At 53.3% G+C, this 20,558-nt stretch overlaps 1 protein-coding gene across 1 annotated transcript in view; it reads left to right on the top strand.

The window, feature by feature from the left end:
• The window catches only part of LOC100357827 (polycystin-1-like protein 2), a 100,651-nt gene that overhangs the window by 62,606 nt on the left and 17,487 nt on the right, over positions 1-20,558 (top strand). Inside the window, exons 26-37 of the mRNA XM_089318838.1 lie at positions 650-828; positions 2,409-2,555; positions 6,114-6,313; positions 6,966-7,183; positions 7,738-7,939; positions 10,881-11,109; positions 11,921-12,125; positions 13,409-13,505; positions 15,112-15,249; positions 16,722-16,907; positions 18,168-18,495; positions 20,232-20,365. Coding sequence (XP_089174964.1) covers positions 650-828; positions 2,409-2,555; positions 6,114-6,313; positions 6,966-7,183; positions 7,738-7,939; positions 10,881-11,109; positions 11,921-12,125; positions 13,409-13,505; positions 15,112-15,249; positions 16,722-16,907; positions 18,168-18,495; positions 20,232-20,365 — 2,263 coding nt within the window. The remainder of the gene's footprint in view (positions 1-649; positions 829-2,408; positions 2,556-6,113; positions 6,314-6,965; positions 7,184-7,737; positions 7,940-10,880; positions 11,110-11,920; positions 12,126-13,408; positions 13,506-15,111; positions 15,250-16,721; positions 16,908-18,167; positions 18,496-20,231; positions 20,366-20,558) is intronic.

Genomic DNA, 20,558 nt, shown 5'->3' with positions numbered 1-20,558 from the left:
GGAGCCGTCAGTTCTCTGGCACTTCCAGCCTGCTGCTCCAGCAGCCAAAGAGAGCTCCCGGGGCAGGAGCTGTGGTGGCCGGCAATTGGACACAGATGCCAGGAGCACTGTAGTGGTGACGCAGAGGGATGCAGGCGGAGCCCAGAATCTGCCACACAAATGCTGCTGTTGACTCAGAAAATCAGGTGTGTCCATCATCACCACAGGAACAGAATCAGAACAACAGGTTCCTGGATCTGATTCCCAATATTCTTACTTGGAAGAGCTAGGGTGCACCCTTGGGATATGAGGGGATATCAAAAAGTTCACAGGAAAATGGAATTTAAGGGTAAGTTTATCTTGCTGCAGACACTTTTGAAATCCATACATGGTTCACATAATATACGTTTTCCACGCACTTTTTGAAAACCCCTATTATTTTCAAGGTAACAACTGTTTATTATTCAGTGCCAAGCACTGTGTGAGGCCCTGGAAATGTGATTGTTAGTGGGGGATGCAGATGGTGTCACCCTAAACCTGCACGTAACAGAAAAAATAACGGCAAATAACCTCCAAGACGGGAGGGGCTGGTTTTTGTCTGTTTCTGGCCCCCTCCAATGGAGCAGGTCTAGAAGGGTTCAGATGGCCACTCATGGTCTCTGGATTGCAGGTGACCATCACACTGTATGGATTAGATGGAGAGAGTGAACCCCACCACCTGTCAGACCCCAACAGTCCAGTTTTCGAGCGAGGAGGAGTGGATGTCTTCCTGCTTTCCACCCTGTTCCCCCTCGGGGAGCTGCAGAGCCTCAGGCTGTGGCATGACAACTCAGGGGACCGGCCATCCTGGTGAGTCGGGGCCAGACCCCGGGCTGGGCATTGCACGTCTGCTACTTCCTGATCCTCACGATTGCAAGGCACGTGCAACGGACCTCCATCTCTCAGAGGAGGAAACCAAGGGTCAGAGAGGGCGCCTGGTCGATGGTCCACACAGACCGGTCAGCAGCGAGCAAAAGGACTGAAAGTCACAACCATGGGTCTAGGACCAGCCCCACCGCTGGTTTCTTTGTAGCACTGACCTGTGACTTGCACACAGGCACACAGCAGGCAAGTTCAGAACAGGGGCCTCTGCATTCTGAGACCAAAACTAGTGACCCAAATGAGTGGTGTCCAGACTGGTCATGCATTAGCAGCTGGCTGCTTTAAAAAATGAATCACAGCATTTATGTGCATCTTTAATTCTTCGGGAGTTGCACTTTTGTACTGTAAGTGCCTCAGATGCAGGCTGTGCCCAGGAAGCAGACTCCAGGAGGGTGGGAAGCATACGAAGGTTTACTGTGAGCCCTGGGAAGGGAGGAAGGGAGGGAGCACAGGCAGAGGGAGGCAGCCAGCCACACAGCAGCCCACTGGCCCTTGGTGGGGGCCTCTGGGGCTGGACTGAGCTGCCCAGGTGCACATCGGGCACCACATCACTGGGCGTCAGCCACCCCAGGAGGGCCCGTGACCTCGACAGACATGCACACCAAGCATGTTTCCACTTGACAGCGTGGTGCATGCTCAGTGAAGAGCAGCTGTTGACTCTGTGGCTGTTCTTACTGGTTGTAGCGGGATGGGGAAGCGGCTGCAGCATAGGAAAGAGGGTTTCCCTTTTGCCCAGGTCTCGAGGACCCAAACCAGGTTAGGTGGCACCCTAAGTCCCAAGCCCCACATCAGTGATGGCCTCACTGGCTGGGAAACAAGAGGGTCCTGCTCTGTGGGCATTCCGCCTGCACCTGCTGGAACACACACACTTTCCACAAGCTGGCTTCACTCACTTTTGACTGGATGCTGGCCCTGGGCTTGGAACTTGAGGGGCGGGGAGCCTTCCATAGCTGGCTTTGTTAAAGATTTTTTAAGTTAGTTGAAAGGCAGAGTGACAGAGAAAAGAGAGGGGAATGGGGAAAGAAGTAGAGAAAGAGGGGAAGAGGAAGATAGAGATCGTCCATCTACTGGTTCATTTCCCAAATGGCCAAATGGCCATGGCTGGGCCAGGCTGAAGCCAGGAGCCTGGAACTCCATCTGGATCTCCCATGTGGGTGGCAGGGGCTCAAGGACTTGGCCTACACCTGCTGCCTTCTCACGTGCATTCACAGGGAGCTGCATCCCAAGCAGAGCATCCAGGACTGGAACTGGTGCTCGGTGCATGCCAGCAGCACAGGTACTGCTTCACAGTGCCGGCCCCAGAGCTGACTTTCTAACAAACTAAACCCCACCATGGGAGACGAATTTTGACCAGGGACCCAGGAACAATGAAGAAAATACTCATAGAAGTCTGTTTTCCAGGAGCGCTTGTTCTTGGGGTTCAGGTTTGTAAAGATGTTACCTCCACGTGCCCAAGAAAATCTCTCCTCTCCCACAGCCTGTTCTCAAAATCATGGTCCCTTCCCCAGGTACGTGAGCCGAGTGCTGGTCTACGAGCCAGCAATGGACCGGAAGTGGTATTTCCTCTGCAATTCATGGCTGTCCGTCGATGTCGCAGACTGTGTTCTCGACAGGGTGTTTCCTGTGGCCACCGAGCAGGACCGAAAACAATTCAGGTGCTTCTTCTCCTCTTTTTAAGCAAATGCTTTTTACTTTCTTTGTGCGATCACAATCCAAACAGAAGCCCATTTCAGCAAGCAGGCCTGGGCAGCCCTGGGTGGGGGCAACCACAGCAGATCACCTTGTCCTGTTGGGACTCAGGGTCCCAGCTGGGGAGATATGACCCGCCATGACAGAATCATCTGCTAGCGGGTGGAGTGGTGGCAAGTTACCCTATTTACTTACGAAGGTTGCAGAATGGTGTTTTGTTTTTCTGTATCAATGCACAGACCGAATAAGTGAAAATTCAACACCCAGCCACTGGGGCTCCTCTTTCATGCTGTTGTACCCTCCAGGGTTTTTCAGTATACACTGCCCTTGACTTACTCATTCCCTGTCCCCTTGCCTGTAGTATGGCCTCCTTTCTTAGTGGTCTGCAAACACATATGAGCAGGTACAATATACACATGCACGCATACACTCAGACACACACTCAGGGCCAGCGCTGTGGCACAGCGGGTTAAGCTACCACTTGCAGGGCTGGCACCCCTTAAAGTCCTGTGTGATCCACTTCCAATCCAGCTCCCTGCTAATGCACATAGTAAAACAGTGTAAGATGGCCCAAGTGCTTGGGCCCCTGCAGCCACGTGGAGAGCAGGATGAAGCTCCAGGCTCCTACCTTTGGTCTGGCCCTGCCCTGGCCATTGTGGCCATGTGGGGAGTAAACCAATGGAAATGGAAGACTTCTCTCTCTCTCTGCCTCTGCCTCTCCTCTGTAACTCCGCCTTTCAAATAAATAAATAAAATCTTTTTTTAAAAGATTTATTTATTGGCCGGCACCACGGCTCACTAAGCTAATCCTCCGCCTTGCGGCGCCAGCACACCAGGTTCTAGTCCCAGTCGGGGCACTGGATTCTGTCCTGGTCACCCCTCTTCCAGGCCAGCTCTCTGCTATGGCCAGGGAGTGAAGTGGAGGATCGCCCAAGTGCTTGGGCCCTGCACCCCATGGGAGACCAGGAGAAGCACCTGGCTCCTGCCTTCGGATCAGCGCGGTACACCGGCCCCAGCGCACCAGCCGCAGCGCTCCGGCCTTGGCGGCCATTGGAGGGTGAACCAACGGCAAAAGAAGACCTTTCTCTCTGTCTCTCTCTCTCACTGTCCACTCTGCCTGTCAAAAAAAAATTAATTAATTAATTAAAAGATTTATTTATTTATTTCAAAGTCAGAGTTACACAGAGAGAGGAGAGGCAGAGAGAGAAAGACAAAGAGAGAGAGAGATCTTCCATCTGATGGTTCACTCCCCAGTTGGCTGCAACGGCCAGAGCTACACTGATCCAAAACCAGGAGCCAGGAGCTTGTTCCTGGTCTCCCACATGAATGCAGGGGCCCAAGGACTTGGGCCATCCTCCACTGCTTTCCTAGGCCATAGCAGAGAGCTAGACTGGAAGAGGAGCAGCCGGGACTAGAACCGGCGCCCATGTGGGATGCCGGCGCTTCAGGCTAGGGTGTTAACCTGCTGTGCCACTGTGCCACCCCAATAAATAAAATCTTTAAAAAAAAAAAGACACAGACACCCACAATCTCACATGTGCACTGCACACTCACAGTCACACACATGTGTGCATACAGACACACAGTCATACACACACAAGCACACACATGCATACTCATTCTCACACACACTCACATATGCACGGACATGCATGCACACATACTCAACACCATAGATGCTTACATCTTTCTAAAAGCTAACCCACTATAAATGTGTTGCTTTTCTTCTGTTTTTTTTTTTTTTAATTTTTATTTTATTCGAAAGGCAGAGAGAGAAAGACATCTTCCACCTATTGGTTCTCTCCCCAGAGCAGCCAGGGCTGCTACAAGCTGAAACCAGGAGCCTGGAACTCCATCCAGGTCTCCCAAATGGGTGACAAAGACCCATACTTGAGCCATCACCTGCTGCCTCCTGCAGTGCGTGCTAGCAGGAAGCTGGATTGGAAGCAAAGCTGGGACTTGAACCCAGGCACTCTGACTTGAGGTGCAGGCATTCCAAGCAACAGCTTAACTACCACAGCACAGTGCTTGCCCTGCCTTTCTTCTTTAACAATATATCACGAGCATCCTATTGGGAGAATGTGTTTGAGTCATACCACTTCCTTGTTGGTTTTGAAATATTTCATAGAACGGACATCACACAACGATCCCACCATTCTCCTACTGACAGGCACTAGGCCTATTTCCAGCACATTTATTCAGGAGATCTGGGCCTCCAAGAGGGAAAAAGTGTCCATCAGAGAGACATGGACCCTACAAGAGGTTGAACACAGATATGGGCAGGGAACTGTGGGTCTCACACACCTGCCACTGACCTGCTGCATCACCCTGGATCTTCACAGGCTTAGCATGTGCATCCGAAAATGAGTTATTTGGTGTCCCCTACCCCCAAAGGGCATGGAGCAAACTCCATGAAATGACATCCATAACAGTCTCGGCATGGGACATGGCTCAGAGTCAGGAGCAAATATTGTCACCAAGTGCATCAGAACGTGGGCTGCCTGCAAACAGCGGGGAGCTCCCTGAAGGCGGGGTGTGTCTTCCCCTGTGAGTCCCTGGTGCCCATCAGAGCACGTGGTGTGGAAGGGCGACGTGGAAAGTCACTGTTGTTGGCAGCCTTCACTCTAAGGCCCGCCTCCAGCTCCCTGTGCTCCAGAGCAGCCGTCAGAGCGTGGGGCAGCCCTGGAGGGTGCTGGGCCTGACCAAGCAGAACAGCGCCAGTGAGGAGTCTCAGCTCTGCATGCCCTCTAGAAAGCCAGAGCCCTTTTAAGATTATTCTAACATTACATTTATATTCATGTATTAAAATGTATTACTAAAATCACAGCAAAAGGAGTGCCGGTTCGCCCAGCTGTTAAGAGCGCTACGTCCCACACTGGAGTGCTTAGGTTTGATTCCCAGCTTTGGCCCCTGTCTCCGGCTTCCTGCTGAAGCAGATGCTGGCAGGCAGCAGTAACAACTCAAATGACTGCGTTCCTCCCACGCACTGTGCAAAAGCTGGACTATGGCCACGGCTCCCACCTCTGGCCCAGCCTTGGCTACTGCAGGCATTTGGAGAGGGGACCAGTAGATAGCAGTTCTCAAATCAATAATAAAATTTATTTTAATCCCAGCAAAAACAATACTGCTAATACCCATTGACAACTCATCTGTTGCCAGCTACTGTCCCAAGTGCTTTACAAAATGTTATCACTTTTAATCCTTACAATAATCCAATAGGGTAGGCTGCTTCCCATCTTCCAGACAAGTAAACTGAGGTACAAAGACTAAAGTCACTTACCTGGGGTCAGAGCACTAGGAAGAGGGCAGTCCAGGGTCTCAACCCAGCGCTTTCCAGGGTGGCCATCTCCACAGCTGCTATGATGCAGTGTCTCTTCTGCAACATTAAAAATATGTATGTCAGTCCTGAGAAACAAATCCTTCCCTCTCCTCCTCCTTCTTATCCCAGGCTGGCTCCACAGAGGCCAGTGTCTCCCCACTCCTGTCTCCCTAATGCCTGCCCCTCGCTCTCTGCCCGCTCGCAGCCACCTGTTTTTCATGAAGACCTCTGCGGGCTTCCAGGAGGGACACCTCTGGTATTCCATCTTCAGCTGCTCGGCTCGGAGCAACTTCACCCGTGTGCAGCGGGTGTCCTGCTGCTTCTCCCTGCTCCTGTGCACCATGCTAACCAGCATCATGTTTTGGGGCATCCCCAAGGACCCAGCGGAGCAAAAGATGGACTTGGGTAATTCCCTGTGTCGCGGTGGCCAGGGCTTTCACCTCCCTCGCACTGCGGCTACCATTCCAGAGCCCCCAGGACCACTCTCAGCTTTAGTGAGCCACAGGAGAACTCACAGAACTAAGAAAGTGCATGGTACTCACAACCATGGCTTATTGCAGCAAAAGAACGTAGGTGAAAATCAGCCACAGACAGAGGTGCGTGAGCCAGGGCCCAGGGGAGGCCAGGCATGGAGCTTCTGATTGTCACCTCCCAGGGTGGCCAAGGACAGCACTAATACTCCTGACAAGGTAGAGCAACAAACGCTAAGTACTGCCAGCCAGGAAAGCGTGCCCAAGCCTTAGTGTCTAGGGCCAGCATGGCTGACCACCCACCTGGCTGGCCTCCGCCTCCAGCCACCCCAGAGGTCAAGTTGACACCATAAGACCCTAGACCCCACCATAAGTTACACAGTCCACACAGATCATCCGTGTGGCCCACGGCCCCCCAATAAACAAATAGATAGTCTTATCAAGCAGCACAACCCAAGGGGTCAGAGGTGAGCTCCCAGGTGCTGGGCCAGATGCATCCTTCAAGGCACAGCCACCTCCTGGAAGGGGTGGGGGAACAGGCTCTGCGTGACTGCCCCTCCCCGTGACCTGCTCCCTGCCTTTCCCAGGTAAAGTTGAATTCACCTGGCAGGAAGTGGTGATTGGGCTGGAGAGCTCTGTCCTCATGTTCCCCATCAACCTCCTGATCGTTCAGATCTTTCGGCACACCCGTCCTCGGGCCACGCAGGCGCAAAGCCTTGGGAAACGAGACAGCGTGACCCCCAACCTGACTTCCACACCCCAACCCGTGGAGGATGGCTTCCTGACACCCGAAGCAGTGACCAAGGCATGTCCTCAACCTCAGCCCATGTGGGGGTGGCTGCAGCCATGCAGGCGTGAGTGCACAGCTAGGACTTGGGGCCCTGCAGCCCTGTTTTGTCTTGCAGTATCAGTTGCCAAGATTCATGAACTGAGTATAATCATACACATGCATACATCCATGTACATGTACACATATGTGTACACACATGTACAAGCATGTATACACATTTTTAAGTACATACTGCATGCAAAATCGTCCACCCTCACTGTAATCTCCTAGACTGGAATCTGCTCATAGAAAAGATTCCCTCTTCTATGTTCACGAACTTTACAAGATTTTATTGAGCACCTATTATGAACCACACTTCCAAAAACACGGCCTAGAATGAATCAGTTCAAACCATAAAAGAGGGATTTTAGAGGTAACAGGACAAATGCTCGGGAGGTCAATATCAAATCTCAGTGGGCAGAGCTGGGCTTCAAATGAGTCTACCCAGGGCAAGGCATATGCTGTTGACCCCTAAACCTCACCCATTACCCATGGCTTACGTTCTGTTACCGACCTGGGCTGCCTTGCAGGATATGAGGAGACTGGTCAGCTCACTGTTTAAAGCTCTGAGGGTGCCATCCCCTGCCTCCAGCTGCGACTCCATGAGCCTGATGGACATCAACAATCTCCTGGCCTTGGTGGAAGACCTCATATGTCCACAGAACATGACAGGCCAGGGGTTTGGGGAGGAAGCCAAAAAGCCACTTGCTCTTGGATCTGTACAAGTGGAAGGTAAGTCCTTGGCATTTCAGAGCCATTTTGGATCCAGGTCTGTATTACTAGGGGGTCAAGAGGCCGTGCCAGGGTCTCCCTCACTAGCTTCTGTCTCAGCCTCTCATCATCACCCCTTCTCTGTACCTCTCGGACCTGTTATCTATAAGGCCCCAAGTTCTCACTGCAACACTCAGAGGCCCCTGCTGACCTGGGGTCTCGTCTCTCACTCTGCTCCTCCTGCTCTGAAGGATGTGCCCCAGAGAGCCAAGTATGTGCCGTCTGTGGAGGTCATCCAAGTGCCTATCCCATGGACGCACGGCACCACATTTGGCGCCTTGGCACTCACCATGGACGTGCTAGAAGGGGCTGACTTGAAGACCACAAACTCTGGAGTTGGCCACACTCTGGGGCTCTTCAGGCTGCAGTAACAGCTGTGCAAGTTGCTCAGCCTCTCTGAAACTTAGTTTCTTCCTCTATGGATCCACCTAGCTCTTTGGCTTGTTATAAGGACTGAATGAGATCACAAGATACATGAAAAGCTGACGTCCCAGCCAGGCACAAGGCAGGTGTTCAGTGAGTGGTGCTATAACTGGCCATGATGGTATCTTCCAGAAACATGAGCAAAAGCCTTGCAGCACGAGGGTGTGGACACTGGAATCTTTAGTGGAGGGAGGCACAGTCAGGAGGGTGAGGGAGGAGGCTGCCAGTCAGAGGGAGGTGGGGGTTGACGTTGCCCCAGGGGCGTACCCTGCTCCTGGCCAAGTCTGCAGCAGGGGCGGTGATATCACACCATAGCCTTCTCCCTGTGGAAGTGATGGTTCCTCACTCTGGTGACCAGTGAGAGAGCACGGGGCAGAGGGACTCCACTTTGTCACTCACATACACACACATCTGCACACCCTATGAGGAGATGGGCACTGCTCAGGGCCAGGAGAACATGCCCCTGGGTGCCACCACCTCCCAGCTCAGGCTCAGGGACTAAAGCCTGGCTCTTCCTCCTCTAGAAGCCAAGTTTCTCGTTAAAAGGCAAAAGGAGGGGCTGGCATCATGATGAAATGCATTAAGACACTGCTTGCAATGCCGGCATCCCATACGGGCATTGGTTTGAGTCCTGGCTGCTCCACCAATGCAGTTGCCTGCTAATGCACCTGGGAAAGCAGCAGGAAATGACCCATGTCCTCAGGCCCCTACACCCACATGGGAGACCCAGATGGAGTTCCAGGCCCGGCCATTGTGGCCATCTGGGGAGTAAGTCAGCAGATAGAAGCTCTTTCTCTCTCTCTGCCTCTCTAACTCAGCCTTTCAAATAAACAAATAAATTTTTTAAAAGGCACAGGGAATAGTGGAAATGTTCAAATTTTGTTTCTTCTTACAATGAATGTGTTACCTCTGTAATTTAAGAAAAAAGATTTTTAAAATTTTTTTTAGAAATCTGAAATTTGAACTATAGAAAAGCATCCAGAAGGTAAATCAGAGGAAACTTGACCACTGATGGGATATTTAGTGCTGTGCAGAAGTTATTTGTTGATTATTCATCATTATCATTAATCATTTTAAAGATTAACAATGCAATATCAGCATCCCATATCAGATCTCTGGTTTGAGTCCTGGCTGCTCCACTTCCAATCCAGCTCCCTGCTAATATACCTGGGAAGGTAGAGGAAGATGGCCCAAGTGTCTGGACCCCTGTCACCCACGTGGGAGACCCAGATGGAGCTCTAGGCTATTGGCTTTGGCTCAGACCAACTGTGGCTGTTGTGACCCTTTGGGGAGTGAACCAGTGAATGGAAGATCTCTGTCTCTCTCTCTATCCCCTCCAAATAAATCAACCAATCTTTCTAAAAAAAAAAAAAATGATAATGCCATCAGGATCATCTTCTTAAAAAGAGTCCTAATCTTCTATAGAAATACTCTGTCTTCTTCAAATTGTCGCTCCCCCTCTTCGTGGAGGAACAACACAGGACCCTGCGCTGTTCTTTCGTCTGCTCGGCCCTCCCCGGGTTTGCTGCTGGTTCTTCCCGGGTTGGCTACTATCCCTTCCACCTCCGTGGAAGGGCAGTTCCCCCTGGCCACATTCCCCACTTCCGCAGGGGAGCGGCACACCGCCGGCCGGGTCGTCTCGGGGGCTGCACAGGTGTTCCCTCAGGTGTTCCCCTTAGATGTTCCTGGTGCATGCTGTCTCTCTCCTCCTTTATAGTCCTCCTCCGCCAATCCTAACTCGGCTGCCCACACGCCGAGTACGCTGCTCTCCAATCAGGAACAAGTCCTACAGTTTATTGGTTGAACTGGAGGCAGCTGTGCGGAAGCTGTTTACTTCTCTCCCAGCGCCATATTGTGGGAGAGCAGATGCATAGAATAAGTCTTAATTCCAGTAACTCAGTCTAGTCCGGTTTGCTCCCCACACAAATGACCCGCAGGGAGAGAGTGGGAAGGCACTGGCAAAGACGTCAGGGGCTGCTGGGTTTGAAGCCAGGCAGTGGGTGCCTGTGACTCCATCTCAACCCCCCTCTATTTCCGTGTGTTTGAGAGGGCTCGTTACTTAAAGACAGCTGAAAACGTAGGATGCCGTCTTTAGCGCTAGGCGAGGCAGGATTTCTGTCCGCATCTCACTGTGTTAAAGTATGTGCAGACGAGACGGTACCACGTCTAGGACTCGCTTTACAATCCTCCAGGAGGGCCAAACGCTGGGGCCGAGATGAGGCAAGGTTAGCCAGATGCTGGTAAGTGTCCAGCAGTGTGGCGGGGGTGGCGTTAATGTCTGTGAGAAAGGCTGAAAGAGAAACTTCCAGATCCTGGCTGGCCGGGCCACCCAAGAACCTGCCCCCATGTGCTGACCTCAGACTTCTCACCTGGCAATGGCAAGTGCTTGCTACCCAAGGTGCCTGCTGTTCCTGTTTGTTCTCCTTGGCTGGTTTGCTGTCGCTCTGCCCCAGCTGATCACTCTCCCCCGGTCCCCCAGGGAGAAGGCAGTGTCCCGAGCCTGAGATGGCCCTGAGAGGGCCTTGGAAGGACGGCCTCTATAGGCAGTGTCTCTACCTTCAGCTGGAGCACATGGAGCAAGCACTGAGGCTGGCTGGGCCCCGGAGCTCCCCCCAGCGCCACAGCCACGCCCGGGCGCTAAGGCAGCTGCAGACCCTGAAGGGCTGCCTGGGGGGACAGCAGGACCTCCTGGTCCCAGCATGCACCAGGTAAGCCACTGCGCTGGGGCCTGTGGAAGAACATCCACCAGGCCTGCCCAAGCAGAAGTGACTCAGGATTCCACACACACTCAGGGAAGTGGGGTTCGCACAGAGTTATTTGCTGACAGATGCGTACAGCCCTTGGTACAGCACTTCACAGGTCATAACCGTTTTCATGTGGGCTTCCTCCTCGCTGTGCACCCTCCAAGCAGTCCCTCACCCTCTCTGCACCTCTGTTTCTCCATGCGTAAAGCAGGAACGATGTCTATCTCCTGGCCCAAATTTACAAGACACACTTCAAGATGACCCGAGAAAGGTGAACACAGACAGGTTTTAGATGGCATTAAGGAAGTACCACTAGCTTCTTAGGTCTGTCCCTAAGCGAGAAAGAGAATTTGCTCAGAGCGTGACCGTCTGAGGCGTGCGTTCTGAAGTGATTCGGAATGAATGATGTTGTGTCTGCGATCTATTTTTAAATATTCCAGCAGCCCCCGCCCTGACAAGGAGGGTGACAAGGTAACGATGGCTGTTGAAGTCCAGGGGTTGATGAGTGTCTTGAGTTTCCTTCTGCTCGCTTGTTTTTGTATGACACATTTTCATACTGAAAACAAAAAGCTGACGCAGTGCCAGCCTTCTCGGCTCGCCGTAAGGAATGATGGAGCCAGGCTGTGCAGCTGGCGCTGCAGCTGAGCATGGCTGCTAGACCCAGGTCACAGACAAGAGAGAGGCCTGAGAGCTCAAGAGCTCGGCCAAGGTTGTGTAGGTGGTGGGGTGGAGTGGGGTTTCAACTCTGACTGTGTCCCTCCACTTTCCTCGGCAGCGCCCTGCGGGCCAGCAGGCCTCCACGTGGCCTGCCTTGGTGGTGCGTCCTGGTGGGCTGGCTCCTGGTGGCGACTACCAGCGGCGTGGCAGCCTTCTTCACCATGCTGTACGGCCTGCACTACGGGCGGGCCAGCTCCATCAGGTGGCTCCTCTCCATGGCAGTCTCCTTCGTGGAGAGCGTGTTCATCACTCAGCCCTTGAAGGTCAGCACCCCACCCCCACGTGGCTGCCCTCCTTCCTGCTGCCAACCCTTGCCTTGCTTGGCCTACAACCATTCCTTCCTTTACTCACTCAACAAACCTACAGGGAGCACCACCTCTGTGTGGGCCCTGGGGCAGGAGGGCTGACACAGGGTGACTACAGTAATAGCCCTGGTCACTGGGCACTCAATGGGCCAGGCTTAGTGCTGTGCTAAGACGCTCGTGTTTCCTCATCACAATTACCCTAGGAGGGTTCACACCCCCATTTTACAGGTGAGAAACCTTGAGGCAGTGTTAAAGTCACAAGCAAGTACAAGGGTACTCCAAAAGTTCCTAGAAAAATGGAAGCAATAGATACTTTATTCTGGTGGGAAAAACTGTGAAATCCATGCATAGTTTTTTGTGCCACATTTTCCATGACGTTTTTGAACATCCCTTGTATAGATCAATGTGAGTAATACTCTATCTACTGGGTTTTCATTGACAATGTATGTGTGCATCTACTAGAAGCTACACTCCCAGCTCTGGAATGTAAAATCACATATAGAACATGGGAGAGTCAAAGAGAGGCTGAGCCCAGGCCAGGAGCTTCCCCTGGGAGGCGTCAGGTGGAGGTCAATCCCTGGGGGACCCCCTGGAGGAAGGAGCGCTGAGTGTGGGAAGCTACAGACGGGACAGGGAGGAGTGGGACATTCAAAGTGAATCTGGATGCCTATGGGATGCCACCACATCCTGCCCTCCCACCCCTCCTTGTCCACTCTACACTTTGGTTTCCTCCATTCCACCTTGAACAGCCTTTAGCATACGAGCAAAACAAACCACACAAAACTTGTGACCCTCCCCAGACCAGCCTCAGAGAGTATCACGAATAGGCGTGTGTCCCTGTCCCCAGCCCTTGTGTTCCCACCCCAACCGCAGACTCCTGCTACGATCGTGTGTGGTAGGTGCAGGGCGAGCTGCGTGTTTCACCTAGCACCAAGGGCAGGCATGGAGGGAGGTAGGAGCTGTAACCCAGGGAGGAGTGACTGCCCACCTGAGAGGTGAGAGACCCGTCAGGTCGGCAAGCAGCAGGTGAGACGGCGCCAGTGCCTGCAAGCATTCCCTCTGCTTGGAGGCCCTCACTCCTCACAAGCCCCCACCCTCCTGCAGAGGAGGGGATAGGAGCCACCCGACTTCCCCAGAGCCTGGCCCAACGCCCGGAACAGAAATGTGGCCCAGTCCTGGACCGGGCCTTGGCAGTGACCAGCACAGGCACGAGGCCAACACTCAACACTCGTGTCTTCTAGGTGCTGGGCTTCGCTGCTTTCTTTGCACTGGTGCTGAAGAGAGTAGAGGACGAGGAGGAGGCCGTGCCCCTGCTGCTGGGACATCTGTCTGGCCCAGGTAAGGGGACCTCGGTGGGTGGAGGCAGGCGCCTGTCTCCTGGTGGTGCTCAGGAGGCTGAGTAGGCCCTGCAGTCCAGCCTCAGGGGTCCCTGGGCTCCCCCACTAGCCTTCCACCCAGGAATACCACCCCTGTCTCCTGTTGCTCCTCTCCTTGCAGCCCCCCACCAGAAGAGGCACTGAGCTCTTCCCTGGTATCCTCTTCCTTCCCCCAGGCTCAGGGCCCTGGGCTTGAGAACAAACTAAATGAAGGAAGATAAATAAAGAAGTAAATGCAGCAGCAGGTGGCAGGCAGGCTACAGAACGTGCCTGTAGATTAGACTTCTAGGACCAAGGTCTGCAAACCTGAGCAGACGGGCAGAGCTAGCCCATCAGCTGTGTCTGCAAATAAAGTTTTATTGGAACACGGTCGTGCTGACCCCTGGCCTAGGCGGCCGCTGATCAATCCCTTCCTGCCAACCTGACCTCTTGTTTCCCACCCCAAGCTTCTGAGGGTACTGCCAGTAAGAGAATTAGACAGAACAAGCAAGCCAACCAAATAAAATCAAGCTGCTACTGCCTGCTGCAGAGATCTCGACTTTCTCGGAAAATAAGCGAGGAACAAACAAACTACGCCCCTGGGCGCGCATTGCTGTACAGCACGGTTACTGTGTCACAGCCCTCAAGTCTTCCATTCCAGGACAGGGTTTTGGCCTTGAGATCCAAAAAGTCCATTAAAATATTCTCTCAAGACAAAAGAGACACCAGCCCCCAGAGCAGTTAAACAGTCATTGCCCTGGCAGTTCCTCAGAGAGGGCGGGCCCTGCGCCAGGCAGTGACAGCGCAGGAACATAAGTGACATGAAATCCACCCATTGAGAGTGCACCGTGTGTTGACTGTGGTAACCATTACCACAATCCAGATGCAAAACACCACCCCACAAGGTTGCCTCCCCCCCAGCCAACACGGCCTTGAATGGGCAGAACAGGCCGCTCACTGCCCCTGGGATGAATGGCCCATTTGCAGAAATGACAGTAGGCAGTAAAAGCACAAGTAGACATCCAGGTGTGATCTGCAGGGAGACCCAGAGGTGGGGCAGAACGAGAGAGTGCAGACTTAACTGAGGTGCTGCCCAGGCTTTCTCCTGAGGGATGGAAGGAAGGGATTGTACACTGGGCATATGCAAAGGCCCTGAGGCAGGACAGAGCTTGTCGTTTTGTGGAAGTTATTGTCGGAGTGGATGGAGCATGGTGAGCTGGGGATCAGAGAGTGTGGTTCAAGATGAGGGGAGAGGGAGGGGTGGGAAGCAAGTCGTGCTGGGATTCAGGGAGGCTTTGACTAGGAGAGTGGCATGGTCTGTTTTGTGAGTTTAGAAAGATGTCTGGTATTGCTCTTAGGGGCTGGAGGAACTGGGTCAAAGGTGCGAATGGGGAGGCCAAGTAGGGAGGCCTGGTGGAGTAGACAGAGGTACGGATCTGCAAGACCATTGGGTCAGTGTGCACCTATCAGAATAGCTAAAGAGAAACACTATGATACCACCTGGTGAGAGAAGGGTCTCCTGGTTGCCAGCAGAGAGCCTGGAACCCATGCCCACTTGGGGGACAGCCCTGGTGTTCTTGCTTCCACAGGTCCCTGTGCCTTGTACCGGGCACGAAGACGCAGCAGCAAGGACATCTACCACCCGCCTCTCGCCGCCACTGTTGAGAAGTTGAAAACCACCCGCCTCCAGGAACAGAAAGCATTTGCCCTCATCAGAGAGATCCTGGGTAGGCGGCCTTGCCCCTGGTTGGTTCCCACCACACGCATGTGCACCTGAGCAGACACTCACACTGCACAACCTTCAGCAAGTCCCACGCGGCTTCTGGCCTCAATTCCCTGGATGTCAACTCACTCCGGAATTCCTCTACATTTAAAATTCTGTAATAAAAAGTCTGAACCTCCCCTGGCGGTTCCATCCACCCCGAGTGCCCTTTGTTGGCTCCTTGTGCCCTGAGCTCCAGCCACTGGTCTGCTGCTCCTGCGACCCCATGTCCTCTCTGACCCCAGGCCTTGGACCAGTCTGCCCCTTCCTCCCCTCCTCCTCCTCCTTTTCTTCTAATCTGTTTTCTTCTTTAAATCTCAACCTCATCACCGTGTGCTCAGAGCAGCTTCCCCTGTTCCTCCGGAGCTTTCCAGCCTCAGTGTGGGTCTTCAGTGGGTTTCCCAGAAGCAGATCTGAGGGCAGGTAGCTGGCCTGGGAAAGAGCGGAGGAAAGGCAGCCAACAAAGCCATCCCTAATCTCAAAATCTGAAATCTGAAATGCTCCCAAATCTGAAAATTTTGGTCCATGCACAGTTACTGAAGACATTGTGCAGTGATGCCTTCAGGCTAGGTGCACAGGTATATACGAAGCAACAGCACATTTCCTGTATGGGCTCAGATCCCATCCCCAACATATCTCATTATGCATATGCAAATATCCCAATGTCCAAATAATCCAAAATCCAAAACAATTCCGGTCCCAAACATCGCAAACAAAGGGCACTCAGCCTGCATAAAGTGTGACCAGTGAGTTCCATGTGAACAATTCAGACTGTCCTGCCAGAGACCTCAGGGACAGAGCACAGTCTGCAGCCCCAGGGTGACCCTCCTCTGACTCAGCATCCTTCCCTGTGTCCTCCAGTGGGAGGCTCTTGGAATGCAGATCCTCAGGCCCAGGCCCAAGGTTCTGGTTCAGGAGGAGCGCGCATCTACCGCATGTGATGTGCAGACTCCTAAACTAAGTCTTTTACACTCACGGGACCCTCCCAGTGCTCTCACCTGTCTGTCTCCTTCACTGTCATAGCCTCAGCCTTGCAACGTGGCAACTGCTTCACTTGTTAAACTCTGCTCTCTAATGGAATCTGCCCAGGCACTGTTGTTAAGTGCTTTGTAGATACCAATGGGTCCCCTCAATACAAGCCAGTGTCACAGAATTATCCCAATTTCACAGATGATGAGAGTGAGCCAGAGTCACTTGCAAAGGGCACATGGGTAGGAAATGGCAAAGCTGAAATGTGAACCCAGACAGGAAGCCCCATGGTCTGTGATCTGCACTTCTCCCTATTGTGTCTGTAAGGACTGGTTCCACTGTCACCACAGGGGCAAGGGGCTGGGCTGAGGCCTCAACTGTTCCAGGCCATCCACCATTCCATCTCCTTCCCTGGACTTGGTGGGAGTCAGGGATCCTGCTGACCCAGGGCTGTGCCTCCCCTCCCAGCATATGTAGGCTTCCTGTGGATGCTACTGCTGGCCGCCTATGGCCAAAGGGACCCCAGCGCCTACCACTTCAACAGACACCTCGAGCACAGCTTCACCCAAGGCTTTTCAGCCGTGCTGAGCTTCCAAGAGTTCTTCAAGTGGGCCAACACCACCCTCATGGACAACCTGTTCACTCCTCACCCAGGTACAGTCCCAGGCCCCAGGACTGGGCTTCAGCCCCCAAGTCTGTGCTCCTACCTAGGAAGAGATATAGGTCACATCAACATCAGCCGAAGGCCTGGAACCAGGCACAGGAGGCTGTGCGTGCACAAGGGAAGGGCCCCACCCTCCCCTGGTGTGTGCTGCAGGATGTCCCAAGTGACAGACAATAGGGCATGAATCCACTGGGCAATGGCAGTGTACCAGGTGGAAGGAACAACATGAGAAATGCCTGGCTCACCACGGCATATACGTCAGGAACCACAAAGCACTGGATAGTGAGGAGCAGAGCAGGAAAGATCAACAGGGGCCATGTGATGAAGGAGCTCCCCAGTTCAGATTTCCCCTGGAGGAAATGGGGCACCTTGGGGGGTTCCTCATGAGGGAGGAACGTACCCCTGTGGGTTAAGAAAGACCCCTCTGGAAGAATGTGGCAAGTGGAGTGGTGGGTGAGCAAGTTAGGATGCTGGGGAGACAGGATGGAGGCTGACACAGGGACAGGGGACAGCAGTGAATGGGAAAAGGGAATGGATGCACAACAAAACATGAAGAGGTAGGGTGGATGGGACATGGTGACCATTAGGAAGTGAGGGTTGTACATGGGAGACCCGGAAGAAGCTCCTGGCTCCTGGCTTCGGATGGACTCAGCTCCGACCATTGGCAGCCATTAGGGAGTGAACCAACAGAGGGAAGACCTTTCTCTCTGTCTCTCCCTCTCACCATCTGTAACTTTACCTCTCAAATAAATAAATAAAATCTTAGGAAAAAAAAAGATAGAAGTTTGGAAGAAATGAGAGGAAGGGAATATGATTAAAAAACAAACAAAAAGGGTTGAGGTGAAAGGGAACAGATGATGTCCCGGTCCATGAAAGAGTGTAGGAGTGGTACTCCCTGAGGGAGCAGAGCGGTCTGTGAGGGTAGAGAGGCAGGTCAGGTGGTGAAGGAGGCCTGTGGTTGTCTAGAAGCTTCTCTTGGCAGTCTCTGAAATGGGTACACTAATGTTCCCATTGGCACTGGGACCAGGCAGCTGGGATCTGAAATGGGTACACTGACGTTCCCATTAGCCCTGGGACCAGGCAGCTGGGATCTGAAGTGGGTACACTGACGTTCCCATTAGCCCTGGGACCAGGCAGCTGGGATCTGAAGTGGGTACACTGACGTTCACATTAGCCCTGGGACCAGGCAGCTGGGAATGCGTTACGATGATTCCGAGTTCCAACTTCACCCACGTGGTTTTCCTCTTTAGGCTTTATCACGGATGGGAATTCCAAACTGGTCGGCAGTGCCCAGATTCGCCAAGTGAGGGTGCGCCAAGGCTCGTGCCCCCTTGCTCAGCAGCTGCAGGCTTCTCTCAATGGATGCCGTGCGCCATATTCCCTGGATGTTGAAGACTTGGCAGACTACGGGGAAGGCTGGAATGCCTCTGCCCTCAATAACAGCAACAGCTTTCCCCAGGCTTGGCGGTACCAGAGCCAGAGCCAGCGTCAAGGGTATCCCACGTGGGGGAAGCTCACTGTGTATGGAGGAGGGGGCTATGCGGTCTCCCTGAGCTCTGACCGCCAGAAAGCATCAAGGTAAGGCTCACTTGATCGTTTGAGGCTTTAGGAAAGTCATTTTCTGGAGTCCGTGTCTGAACAGGTGATGTATCTTCAAAACGGGGCTGAGCCGTGCTCACTCGTCATCGTGGGAGGGGCTGAGGGACTCGGAATCAGGTCATGTTTCTGGGTGCTTGGAAACTGTGCTTGTGCTTGTGTCTCAGAGTAGGAAGGGAAGTCCCTTTCCAGCATTCTCGGGCTGGTGCTCTGAGCTCAGTCTCCTCTGCCAGAGCTGCCCAGGGACGGGGAGCTCACCACCACATAAAGCAGTCCATCACCAGGCAAGAGAGAAGTGCTTAGGGCTCAGCAAGACCTGTACAAGATCTGCAGTTTACCCTACTTGAAGCCGACAAGCTAGCCTGTTCCTGTTTCCTGGATGCTCACAGAAGATGCAAGCCGCCTGTGTCACTTTACAGCAGAAGCAGCCGCGGAACATCATGCTGGTCTGAGTCAGTTTCCTGCCGAGGGCCGTGACAGATGCCGGCCGATGCCTGCAAGGCTGAGCTTGCTCTCACCGCTTTTACAGCAGCACAAACCAGTCTTCTCTTTGTTGGCAGGAAGACACCCTCTCACCCCTCGTGACAGCTCACTGCAAACAGCCCTAAGAAATGGCCTGGCCTTGTATCCCTGGAGCACAGTGTGAATGTGCAGGGATGCTCGGGGCCCTGGTGTTCTGGGGTCTAGGGATGCTCTAGGGTCTCTGCCAGCATGCACCCTAGAAGCAGGGAACCAGTGTATGTGTCCCAGGCAAATGAGAGAGCCCACCAGAGCATCAGCTTCCTCCTTTGTAGAACTGTAACACCAAGGCTCCAGGTGCAGCCTGCACCCTGCCTACAAGTAGGGTTCCTTTTCCCAAAGGAAAGCAATGGCAGGGAACCCTGGGGCCCAGGCTAGGACCTCTCTGTTATGCTGTGGGCATGTTTTCGCTGCCACTTGGGGTGACTGAGACATTCTCTCATTCTGCTTCTGGCAAGAAGCAGGATGCAGACCCACTGGGGATTCCACATCCTTTAAAATAGGCCCATTCTTACTGCTGGTGGTGGTAACAGCTGTCATGACTACAATCACACACACACACATGAATACTCACACTCTTGCACCTTCTCAACAATGATTCAGAGGTACCAGACCCATTGTAAATAAGGAACCCAAGGCTAGGGACATTATGAGCAGTCAGGATTTGAACCCATGTTCCTGCGCCACCTCCCAGGCACATGCTGTCGCCACACCAGGCTGGCAGAACTCCAAGAGCTGATCTCACGTGAGCTGCCAGCCCCAGGAAGACCTTCATAGCTGCACCTGCCACCTAAGCCCCAGGTGTTTTATGAGGACACGTATTTTATAACACTATGGTTTGCAGACTGAAAAAGCACCAGACTCCCATGGAGGGCTCATCAAAATGTACCACCCTGGACCCCAGCCACTGAGTTTCTGATTCAGAAGGCCTGGGGCCTGAGAATCTGCATTTCCAACAAGTTCCCAGACGATGTTGCTACTATTGGTATGGAAGCCCATCTTTGTAATATCCTGGAGACTGTGGGCACCAAGATACTGCCCTGAGGGCTAATGGCGGTGACCACTCCTCAGACCTGCCCTGCTGGCCCTGGGAGCAAAGCAGAGGGAGGGGAAGTTCAGTCAGGTGCCCCAACCCTGTCAGGGGAGGGAGGGGACAGGGAGCCTTCTGGGATGGACCCTCAAAAGCCCCTCTTTTCCAGAGTTCTCCAGTACCTCTTTGACAACACCTGGCTGGACACACAGACCAGAGCCGTGTTTGTGGAGTTCACCGTGTATAACGCCAACGTCAACCTGTTCTGCATTGTCACACTGATCCTGGAGACCAGCGCCCTGGGTGTGCCACCTTGCCTCAGAGCCTCTTCCATCCGGGCCCAGCTGTCCCAGGGCCAGAGCTGCCTGGAAAATCTAGGCCTGGGTCTTTGTTCTCCCTGCAGCTGTTCATCCCTTGCCTCCCCAGTTCTCCTAAAGGAACCCCTTGGGGTCTAAAGGTGGCTCATCCTCTCTCCTGGGCATTGGGGTGGGAGCTG

The sequence above is a fragment of the Oryctolagus cuniculus genome, chromosome 18 (assembly GCF_051225735.1).
Source record: "Oryctolagus cuniculus isolate XC-2025 breed Fujian yellow rabbit chromosome 18, ASM5122573v1, whole genome shotgun sequence".
In the NCBI taxonomy this organism is placed as follows: domain Eukaryota; kingdom Metazoa; phylum Chordata; class Mammalia; order Lagomorpha; family Leporidae; genus Oryctolagus; species Oryctolagus cuniculus.
This window is presented reverse-complemented; position numbering and strand designations above follow the sequence as displayed.